Genomic DNA, 11,740 nt, shown 5'->3' with positions numbered 1-11,740 from the left:
AGGGGAAATTGTGGTCATTTTCAGGACTTTCGTCCCGGGTAGAGATTTTGGCACACATCCAACGTTGTTCAGTGGGGTCATATAGTCTATAACAGTTGAGATATTCTCCGCTAAATGAAGTGCATACAAATCTTACCCAGGACCTCTAGGCTACTTATCTTAAGGTTATCTCCCCACGGTGCGACGGGCATATCGACGTCATGTACGAGGTAGTTGAGCCTGTTTTGTCTTGTATTGTTTAATGTAGATAATACAGAAGCTACAATGTTGGCACAGGATATATGTTATATGAAGTTATGTGATTTCAGAAAAATCCTAAATGAATGGGCGTTCTATGGGGTTAGCGAAGAGTTGATAACCGCAGCCTCCATGGGTGTTTCAACTTCCGGGAATTCCCCTGCCCCCTTGGCCTGAACGCACCATTTGGCCCTATCGCCAGTGCTTCCCATACCGTTACGATCAAATAAGAAAACGCCACGTCATATGCGCGACAATGACTTAATAGTTTAGCGCTAACGTGTACAAATATTTAGCAAGCCCTAGCTCTCTCATATTAATACAGATTCCCGAAAAAGACAGTGGAAAACATCGGCTGGTTGCGATGTCGACTGTCGAAGAACTCAAGCTCCGAGTTCGTGAACTCGAAAACGAACTGATTAAATGTAAGCAGAAAAGTTACGAAGACACAGAGCAGGCATGTTCTCGACCTAAAATCGACCAGATGAGCGCAGAAGTTGTGGACTCAAATCCATACAGGTAACGTTAACGCTAATCTTGGCTGCATCCTTGATTTAACATGTCTTTGCTGTCTAAGTTAATTTAGTGAGGTCCCTGGATTATTTTAACAGTATTTCCTGATCACCTGTACAATTTAAATTGTGTTGCTTGCATTTCAGTCGTCTTATGGCTTTGAAACGTATGGGCATTGTTGAAGATTACGAGGTGAGCAACAGCTATTGTTACTGCTATGTTAAATTCATTTCACGAAAACATTGAAGCCGTGGTTACGGATCCTCTAGGAAGTATCCTCTAGTTTACCTTCATGGTACAGCCCAAAATGTATCAGCCATACACTTGAATTACAAATGGTCCGTTCATGCCACCTGGGAATATCAGGGACCGCACGTCATTGCGTTGTTTTTCCCACTGCGAGTATTCATGTGCTTCGCCGGCGGAATGTGTGAACAACATTCCACAACAAAGGTTAAAACATGCGCTCACTAAACTGTATTTACTTAAAAATATGGTGTAAGACGCTTGTGAAAGAAGGATATGCAGCTTTCAAGTGACAAAAACGGCAAATTCCCAATTTTACATTAAAACTGTTGGGCACGAATGCCACATGGACAATGTGATGACAAACGTGATGACGAGCCCCTTACTGGGCAACTCATGGTGCATTCATGGCACTTCGGAATAAGGACCGCCCCCGTGGCTACTTTGTTTTCCCCACAGCAAGTGTTCATGTGCTTTGCCATTGGAATGTGTGACAAACACGGATGCCACAACAAAGGTTAAAACATACACTCACTAATCCTAAATAAACAACTGTATTTGCTTAAAATATAGTGTAAGACGCTTGTGAAAGAAAGTGATGACGAGCCCCTAACGGCCTCTACACACAGCTGCGTGCGTTGCAGTGCTGGAGACGCATCCCATTCACTTTATATGGGCTCACGTCATCCGTTGCCGAACTGAATTGTGGGTCCATTGCGTCGCGTTTCTCCCGTCGCTCACGTTGCTGCACCGACAGACGGCACCGGCCAATCAAGCCAATCGACGGACGGCACCAACCAATCAAATTACGGTTATACTTCAAGTAATTTGCATCTACCGTCGGTAACACCCACTGGCATGCGTTGACGGAACGCAACTGTGTGTAGGAGCCGTAACTGGGCAACTCTGTTAGCAAAATCTAGCCCCAGTTTCCGACCTCTGACTCACACATTACGTGAAGTGGAATGAGGATGTTTTCACTGGGAAAAAGGTTTTTCCGAAGCTCATGAACGCTAGGTCAGGCAGCACAATCTTCCCCCAGTTTCCCACCTCTTATTCCCACATATGAAGTGACGTGAATGATGATGTTTTCACTGGAAAAAATGTTTTTCCCATGCGCATGTACGCACCGTAATACCCAATGTGTTATGAATGGCCAGCAAAGTAAAGAGGAGGATGGGACATGTCAAAACCCATATTCGATATCATCCTGAGGTTATATGCTTTCAGAATAATATGGTTTGGGTGGTTGAACTAGTTTTCTCTTAGGGCCTGGACACACCAACCCGATTATCGGCCGTCGGACGTCATCGGACAGTTGGGCGAGGTGTGACTCGAGTCGGTTCGGTGTGTCCCGTGCCGTCAGCTTTTGTGTTCATTTTGGCCGATTACACATGTTGAATCGGCCAGTGGCCGTCGGCCTCAATGACCAATCTGATTGGTGGAGTGCTAGAACCCTTGATTAGCCTAAACAGTATCTCAGATTAGTATTGGCCTATGACCATTAGCCCTACATTCAGCGATGTACAACCCCCCAAAATAGAAAAAGTTGGGACATTGTGTAAAACGTGAATGAAAACAGAATGTAATAATCTGCAAATCTCTTAAACTCCTATTTAGTTGCAAAAAGGACACAGACAACATATCAAATGTTGAAAATGACAAATTTGACTATTTTGTGGAAAATGTATGCTAATTTCGAATTTGATACCAGCAACAAGTTGGGACGGGGTAATAAAATGCTGGAAAAGTTGTGTAATGATAAAGAAAACAAAGGAAGAATGTTTCACAACTAATTAGGGTAAGTGGCAACACGATTGGGTATGAAAAAGAGCATCCCAGAGAGGCAGGGACTCCTAGAAGTAAAGATGTAGGGGTATTTATCACTCATGTCATTTTAATGCTTCTTAACATGAAATTGTGAAGTATTTGGGGAGTTAATCATCTACAGGACATGATATTATTAAAACATTCAGATAATCCAGAGAAATCTTTGCAAACAAGGGAAAGAGCTGAAAAACACATTGGATGGCCTTGGTCTTTTAGACCTCAGATGGCACTGCATCAATACCATACCTGTTTCCAGACCTGTCATTGTGTGGGCTCAGGAAAACCTCTGATAAACATTGTATATGTGCACAGTTTAATATCCATTCAAAAACTGCAGCCAACATTGTAACAGCTAAAATTGTATTGAGACATGATACAGAAAATACCACCCTCTTCTGGGCCTGAGCTTGTTTAAAATGGACTGAGGTAACGTGGAAAAAGGTCCTGTGGTTAGACCAATCAAAGTTTGCCATTCTTTTTGGAAATCATGGACTCATTTGGGCTAAAGAGGAGTGGGCCTATCCAAGTATCCAACCTATCCAACTTGTTTTAGTGCTCAGTTCCAAACCCAACATGTATGACGGTGTGGAGGAGCATTAGTGCCTGCAGCATGGGCATCTTGCACATTTGGCAAAGCACAATCAATTCTGAATGATGTATACAGGTTTTGAGCAAGATATACTGCCAATGTCTTTTCCAGGGACAACCTTCAATATTTCAGGAAAACAATGGCAAAATGAATTCTGCACATATTTAAATAGTATTTCTCCATTAAGGAAGAGTCCAGGTGCTAAGATGGCCTGTCTGCAGTCCAGATTTGTCAAATTAGGTGCATAATGGAATGAAAAACATGACTAAGAATACCCCATACTGTTGAGCAACTGAAATCCTATATTGGGGATTAATGGGACAAAATGTCATTCTCAGAACTGTAGCCAATGGTCTCCACGGTTCCTAAACATTTACAGAATTTTGTTAAATGAAAGGTGAAGCAGCACAGTGATAAACATGCTCCCGTCCAAACTTTTTTTGAAACATGTTGCTGGCATTAAATTCAAAAGTAACATATATTTCCATGAAATAGTCCAAATTTTCATTTTCAACATTTGATATGTTGTCTGTCCTTTTTGCTGCTAAATATGGGTTTACGAGACTTGTATATTATCACATTCTGTTTTTATTTGCATTTTACACAACGTCCCAACCTTTTCTGTTTGGGGTTGTAAGTTATGAACCCATTTTGATAAACTATCCTAACATATTTTTGCTAGAACTAGTAGACTACCACACAATTGCTGAACGTATGTTATTTCAGGTTAGTTTGCAACAACATACAAGTTTAACCAAAGTCCTTACTACCTAGCTCGCGAACATTCCCATTCACTTTTCGTTTACTGCTCACATTAGCTAGCTTGCTAGTTAGCTCGGTTAACGGGCACAAATTATTTATTCCGTATTCAAAAGAGTGTTTCATTGGCATCTAGTGTTGTCACGATACCAAAATTATGACTTTGATACGATACCTGCCATAAATATCTCGATGCTTGATACTGAAACGATACCACGGTGAAATCCTAAAATATCTGGAAAAGAAAGGATGCAGACCTCCTTCAAGTGTATTGAGTCATTTGTGTTGAATTTGGTGCACTTTTGTAGTGTGCAGGTCAATTCTGGGTTCTAAACTTCTAAACTTCCTACATAATTATTATTTTTTATAGTCAGTAATTTGTGTGTGATTAAGTCCTTTATTGTTTGTTATAGTTTATTTACATTGTGTTGTGTTTTGGCAATAAAGATAGCGAGGTGTTAAGACCCACAACGACGTTTCATTGGCAACAGTAGCCTATAAACCAACCAACAATATTAAATATTAATAAGAGCTCTTTAATTTCGTTGTGTTAAATCAAAACAATATATTTTAGTGCTTGTGGACTGATAGGCCTACCCGTATATCCTCAAATTATGGCCGGGATGATAATTGCCTATGTGATATGCCTCCGAATCGTGTGATGCGTCCGAACAGCAGCATATGGTGCTTGAATGTCATCGTTCGCCAAACATTCTAATTCAAAATTGTAAATCTTATAATCTAAACTTCATTCACTATCCATGTATATATCAGGATCGACTGCAGAAACAGGCTGCAGGGCAACAGTCTGACAGCCTGCATGAAAATAAGCATAAATGGTCTGCACTTGTAAAAGAGTGCAATTACCAAAGGGCCCTTGAATTGTTCCTTTTAAAACCAAGGAGGATAGATAGCCTGTAGCGATGCTACAGTATTTCAGCTCTGCCATAAGCAGTGACTGTGATCACATTTTGAAAATGTTGTTTTACAAACATGTTTTTGTATAGTATTTGTTAAAATTGCACTAGGGCTGGGACAACGCGTCGACGTAATCGATGACGTCGACGCAAAATATGCGCGTCGATTCGTCAAGCATAACGTGTGCTGCTAAATATTTTAATTTTACACCTTCAGTGTTTCCCATACGTTGACTAATCTGTGGCTGGGCGCCACGAAATCGAAACCGGCCACCACACATTGATGTTTTATGTTGTACTGTTTAAATTAAAGATAAGATAAAATCATTTCATTGAGCTGCACCTTTTACTCACGCAGCCTTTCCTCGCCCCGCCCGCTCTCTCTCGTAATGAGCCCGCTGCTCCTCCTCTGCATGTACATTTAACAAAAGATTCACGATTGTTGAAGGATTGTTGTTGCCACCAGGCTTGGAATTTCACCATTCTGGGGGCAAGGCCACTTGACCTTCAGTTGGGCATATTTGGTGGGGGGCACAAAGGCCACATGTCAGGGCACCAAGGCCAAAGTTAACTATTAGTAGTAGGCTATACAAATGATCAAAGTTGTATTTAGCCTATTCACTGCAGTAGACCTGCATCACTGTATGAAACATTACAAAAACATGAAATGAAAACATGACATATTACATAGAACTGTAAATCATCTGACTATCTAATATTTACAGATATCTAGGCTATATATAACATTTATTTTATATTTGGCCTGCTATGAAATCATGTATTGAACAATTTAAGCACAGCTCAGCTTTAAGAAACTCAAATAGCCTAGATGCATGCTTAGCATTTTGTGATCATTAAGGCTACTTTTACAAACTCTTAGTCAGCTGTCCTCCGGTTTACCAATATCTAGGTGATATTTGTAACATTTATTTTGTATTTGGCCCGTTATGAAATTATGTGGAACAATTTAAACACATTGTAAAACTTAAAGCCCAAATTTGGAGACATCCATGTATGTCGAACTTTACTGCAAATTCAAAACTGGATTACTCTGGAACGGCTAACTGTACAGGGGACTGCTTTACACCTTTGTGTTCGGTAAGGTCTCCTGTTTATTCTGATATATGGGTTGTCATGTTTTAAAAGAAGGGTTCGTAAAGTATTACACCGAGATGAATGGGTATGGAGATCATGGGACGCAACACCTTCAGTAGAATGTATGATTAAATTGAATTATATTATTTACTTTTCTCGCGAACCGTTCAACACAGCAATTATCGGCTAACATCGTTTAAAAGCTGAGAAAAAGCTCTTTCATGTGATACGTGGTGTCTGTGTGATGAATAGGCTACTTTGCGAGTAGTTCAACATGAGTGGGTGAATTTGGACGCACTTTCTTTCTTGCGCTGCCACTTTCTCCACTGCGTAAATGACTAAATTAATTTGCGCTGTGAATGCTAAGATTATTTTGACAGGCCACAGGCTAAATAAAAATCGCTATTAGTAGGACGCAAAGCAGAATATTGAAAGAAGGGGGCACCAAGGCCACCGTGGCCTGTAAACCTCTGATTTTCAAAGGGGCCTCACGGCCAACGCAAGGGGCTACGACGGCCATGGCCGTCGTGGCTGCCGTGAAATTCCTACCCTGGTTGCCACATAGAAGCACTGCATAGAACACAGCGGGCTAAATTGCTATTAAATCCGCTTAGCATCGTGACCATGCTGCGAAAATTTGTTCAAAACTGCTGCATTAAAGTTAAAGTAAACTGCTAATGTCTTATCACAACATAGTTTAGTCTCCTCAATGTACTAAGTTAAGTTATGCAATCAAGCAGTATCTCAAAGCTAACGTTATACTATACTATACGAATATTGTTTGGATGTCATATCACATATATGTTTAGCATGCTTACTTACAGCTGCTTGTATTTCGTTACTCATGCAGGGCTCATTTTATTGACTCTGAATGCAAAATCCCGATGTAAATGGAAAAGTGTTTTCCAAGACAAAAAAAAAGTGCTTGTCCCAAGGAGAAGTACGAACCGTTATTTGAACTAACTATGTTATGAATTGCATCCACACTCAGCCTTTTAACTGTGTTAATGTTAATTGCAAGGATTCCCTCACGAACTCTTAGTGACAGGCACTCAATTAGACCTATACACTACTGAACTTTATTGAATGCTACCTCTGACTAAGAATGCATTACTTTGCACTTAAGTCTCTTAAGAGCAATAAACAAATATTGCAATGTTAAAGAATTCATATTTTTTCATTCAGATATGTAAATCAACATGTTTAAGTTGCTATCAGTCAATTAATGGGGAGATAATCGATAATCGAATCGAAATCGAATCGGACTGAAAAAATTAATCGTTAGATTAATCGATGCATCGAAAAAATAATCGCTAGATTAATCATTTAAAAAATAATCGTTTATCCCAGCCCTAAATTGCACACATTAATTCACTGTTCTTATAATAATAATAATAATAAAGCTTTATTTGTATAGCACCTTTCATACACAGAATGCAGCTCAAAGTGCTTTACATTTGAAGCATGTAACACAATAGTAGTCAGTCAGTCATTATCAATCACTTTTCTTTGCTGTTTATGATATGCTCAGCAACATATCAAAAATATAGAAAATGACGTCATAAGACTGGCAGCCTTAACCCTCTTACCCCCCACAAGCACGCCATATGGCAACTGTGGCAAGGAAAAACTCCCATATTCCAGGAAGAAACCTTGAGCAGAACCTGACTTAATAGGGGGAGCCCATCTGCTTCTGGCTGGCTGCGCCCTCCAATAGTAGCAGATGTAGAATAATCTGAAAATGTAGTCTACAGGATAAGATGAGTTAACTAAAAGCTTTCCTGTACAGGTATGTTTTCAGATCTTTTTTAAAAATATTTACTGAACTCGCCTGCTTGATGTACAGAGGCAGGGTGTTCCATAGTTTGGGGGCATAATGGATAAACGCAGCTTCTCCACTTTGTTTGTGGAGCACTTTGGGTACGATTAAAAGATTAGAATTGGATGATCTAAGTTTCCTTTGTGGTTGATAAGATATTAAAAGCTCAGAGATATATGAAGGTGCTATGCCATTCAGAGCTTTGTAAGTAATTAACATAACCTTAAAATCAATTCTATAGGAAATAGGGAGCCAGTGCAGTTCAGCCAACACAGGGGTGATGTGTTCTCTCTTCTTAGTCTTAGTTAAAAGTCTAGCCGCAGAGTTCTGTATGAGTGCCAATTTCTTTAGATGTTTTTTGGGAAGACCAGTGAAAAGTGCATTGCAGTAGTCTAACCTGCTAGTGATAAAGGCGTGAATTAGTTTTTCTGCATCTTGTTGAGTTAAAAAGGGCCGCACTTTGGCAATGTTTCTCAAGTGGAAATAGGCTGTCTGAGTAACTTTACTGATATGGGGCTTAAAACTTAACTCTGCATCTAAGATGACACCGAGGCTTGTTACTTTTGGTTTGACCTGGTGTGCCAAGTTCCCCAGATTACTAAGAATAATATCTCGCTTTAGTTTTGGTCCAACCAGAAGTACCTCTGTTTTGTCATCATTTAGTTTCAAAAAGTTTTTGCTCATCCACTGATTAATGGAGGTTAGGCATGCAGTGAGGGAGCAAAGGCCATCTGGGTTAGTTGGCTCAACAGAAAGATACAATTGGGTATCATCTGCGTAGCTGTGGAAGTTTACATTATGTTGACTTATGACGTTTCCCAATGGAAGCATATATAGAGAAAATAGCAGGGGACCAAGGCAGCTCCCCTGGGCCACACCAAAAGGCAAGTCATGTTTTTCAGATACATGATCTCCTAGACTGATATAAAAATCTCTGCCAGTAATGTAGGTTTGAAACCAGTTTAGAGCATTATCAGAGAGACCCACCCACTTCGCAAGGCGGTGAATTAGGATGCTATGATCAATGGTGTCAAATGCCGCACTCAAATCCAGAAGAATAAGGATTGAGACTTTGTTTGAGTCGGTAGCTAGTCTGAGATCATTGACTATTTTTACTAGAGCCGTTTCTGTGCTGTGATTTGATCTAAAACCTGATTGGAATTTTTCAAGGATACTGTTTTCGTTGAGGAAGGTATTTAACTGATTACAAACAACTTTTTCAAGTACTTTGCTCAAAAACGATAGATTTGATATAGGCCTGTAGTTGCTCAGATTGGTATGGTCAAGATTTGACTTTTTAAGTAAAGGTTTCACAACAGCGGTTTTAAAAGCAGTTGGAAATATACCTGTTTCTAATGAGGTATTTATTACCTTGAGAAAAAAGGGAGCTAAGCCATCATATACTTTTTTGAGGAATGTAGTAGGGATTGGATCTAAAACACATGTTGAGGAGCCGGTTTGAGTTAAAATTTTACCAAGCTCAGATTGAGTAATAGTGCTAAAGGACCTTAATTTTGGGGGGCTGTTTTTGGGTGTACTATCAAACATATTACTTGTGTTACCAATAGCCTCCCTTATAGAAATGACTTTGTTTTTGAAGAAGTCTGCAAATTCTTCGCATCTTAGAGAGGATGCCTGACTGAGTGTATCAAAAGGTGTTTGATGCAATAGCCTATCAATGGTAGAGAACAACACCCTAGAGTTTCCACTGTTTTCAGCAATTACCTTAGAGAAGTGGTTCCTCCTCTCATTCCGAATAGCTCTATTATAATTTGCAATTTTTTCTTTTAGAATGGCACGGTGAACCTGTAACTTAGTTTTTCTCCATGTTCTCTCAGCTTTCCTACATGATCTTTTTAGATCATGGATATTTTCGTTCATCCAAGGTGTCAGTTTGCTACAGGGCCTTTTTTTAGTCTTTAAGGGTGCCACTCTGTCAAGCAGAGCGCCTAATTCACGATTGAGAGCCTCTACCATTTGATCAATGGGATGATGTAAAATATCTAAATTTATGGAGTCTATAAGAGCTATGAACTGCTGTTCTGCTCTAATGTCCAAGAGTCGCGATTTGATTGCAATTTCGGGATGAATTTTTGGAGTATGTAGTACAATATTAAAAGATACACAATGATGATCAGACATATTTATATCATTTACTGATAAGTCTGTGACTTCTATCCCTCTGGAAATGACTAGATCGAGGGTGTTGCCAAGGTTGTGGGTGGGTCCTGTAACATGCTGCTTTAGCTCTAAACTGTCCAACACATTAAGGAACTTACTGGCTTTAGCATCAGTTGTCTTATTGACATGAATATTGAAGTCGCCATTTACAATTATCCGATCATAGCTAGTGATGATGAGCGACATAAGTTCAGAAAACTGGTCGAGAAAGCCAGTCCATAGTTTAGGAGGGCGGTATAAGGTTAATAGAAGTACAGCTGGGTCAGCCTTCAGAGTGAGGGCAATATACTCAAAGGAAGCGAATTCGCCAAAGTTGACTCGTGTGCAACTATATTTGTTTGAGAGAATGGAGGCAATTCCACCACCTCGTTTGCCTTGTCTAATTGAGTGGAAGAAATTATAATTTGGGGGACAAGTCTCAACAAGAACAGCTTCGCTGTCTGAAGTCAGCCAGGTTTCAACAAGAAACAGAAAATCCAAATTTTTTTCACTAATAAAATCATTGATTGCAAAGGTTTTGGTAGTAAGTGCACCTATATTTAGTAAACCCATGTTAGCTGAAAATGCCTCTGGCTTTTGAGGAATATGCTGAGGTATGGAAAGAATATTTGTTAGGTTTCTAGTTTTAAATTTGTCTTTTCTTTTTACTATACGTTGGGTAGAAATCAACGTTGGAATAGAACTATAAGCATAAGTCATGCTATTGCATGACACAGCTTGATCTATGGTAGTAGTATTGTATGTTACCCTGCAGAAAACATTCTCAGACTCATCCACATGTATAATGCCATTCGAATCAATACCTGGGGGGCGTGAATCTGTAATATTTTCTACAGAATGTCAATGTCTCAGTGTGGACGCTATGTTGTCAGAGAGTAGCCTGGCTCCATGTTGGTTTGGGTGGAGACCATCACGCTTCAGCATACTGGGCCTCTCCCAGAACAAGCCCCAGTTGTTGACATAGGGGATGCTTAGGGAAGCGCAGTAGCGTTTGAGCCAGGTGTGGAGATCGAACAGTCTGGACCATCTCTCAGCACCTTTTCTGTAGGTAGGGAGAGGCCCAGAGATGACAAAGCGTTTTTCTGTGCCCATCAGAGTGGTGATGAGAGTTTTGTAGTTTTCCTGCAGTGCTACTGACTGCTTATCTCTGATGTCGTTCGTGCCCACGTGTACGATGATGTTGTTGACCTTGGTGTGGCGGGCCAGGATGCTTGGGAGTTTCTGCTGGATGTCAAGGACCTTGGCACCAGGGAAGCAGTAGACCTTGGAGGGACCGCTACATGATGGGGGAATGCAGAGGTCTCTAACCATGGAACTGCCGATGACCAGGGTGGAGGTTGATGAGGTCCGGGGAGGAGGGGGTCGGGGGGGCGCCGACTTTGAGGAGGGACCAGGATGGTTGTCTCGGGGCTGGAGGGGCTCCTCATCCTCGGTCAGAATGGCATAGCGATTTTCCAGTCGTATAGGTTGGGCTGGGCCTGGGTGCCGTCCGGACCGTCTGCCGTGCTTGTGATGCTTGCTTCTACGCCATGGCTCAGGCTGGTGTGGAGTGGA

General features: G+C 40.7%; 1 protein-coding gene across 1 annotated transcript in view; it reads left to right on the top strand.

The window, feature by feature from the left end:
- The first annotated feature begins 496 nt into the window (after positions 1–496).
- Positions 497–11,740, top strand: part of uba5 (ubiquitin-like modifier activating enzyme 5) — a 56,276-nt gene continuing 45,032 nt past the window's right edge. The window contains exons 1-2 of the mRNA XM_042067581.1: positions 497–756; positions 897–942. Of these exons, the coding sequence (XP_041923515.1) occupies positions 602–756; positions 897–942 (201 nt within the window). The 5' untranslated portion in view covers positions 497–601. The remainder of the gene's footprint in view (positions 757–896; positions 943–11,740) is intronic.

The sequence above is a fragment of the Alosa sapidissima genome, chromosome 17 (assembly GCF_018492685.1).
Source record: "Alosa sapidissima isolate fAloSap1 chromosome 17, fAloSap1.pri, whole genome shotgun sequence".
Taxonomy (NCBI): Eukaryota; Metazoa; Chordata; class Actinopteri; order Clupeiformes; family Clupeidae; genus Alosa; species Alosa sapidissima.
The sequence above is the reverse complement of the archived record's forward strand: the minus strand, read 5'-3'. Positions and strand labels throughout refer to the sequence as shown.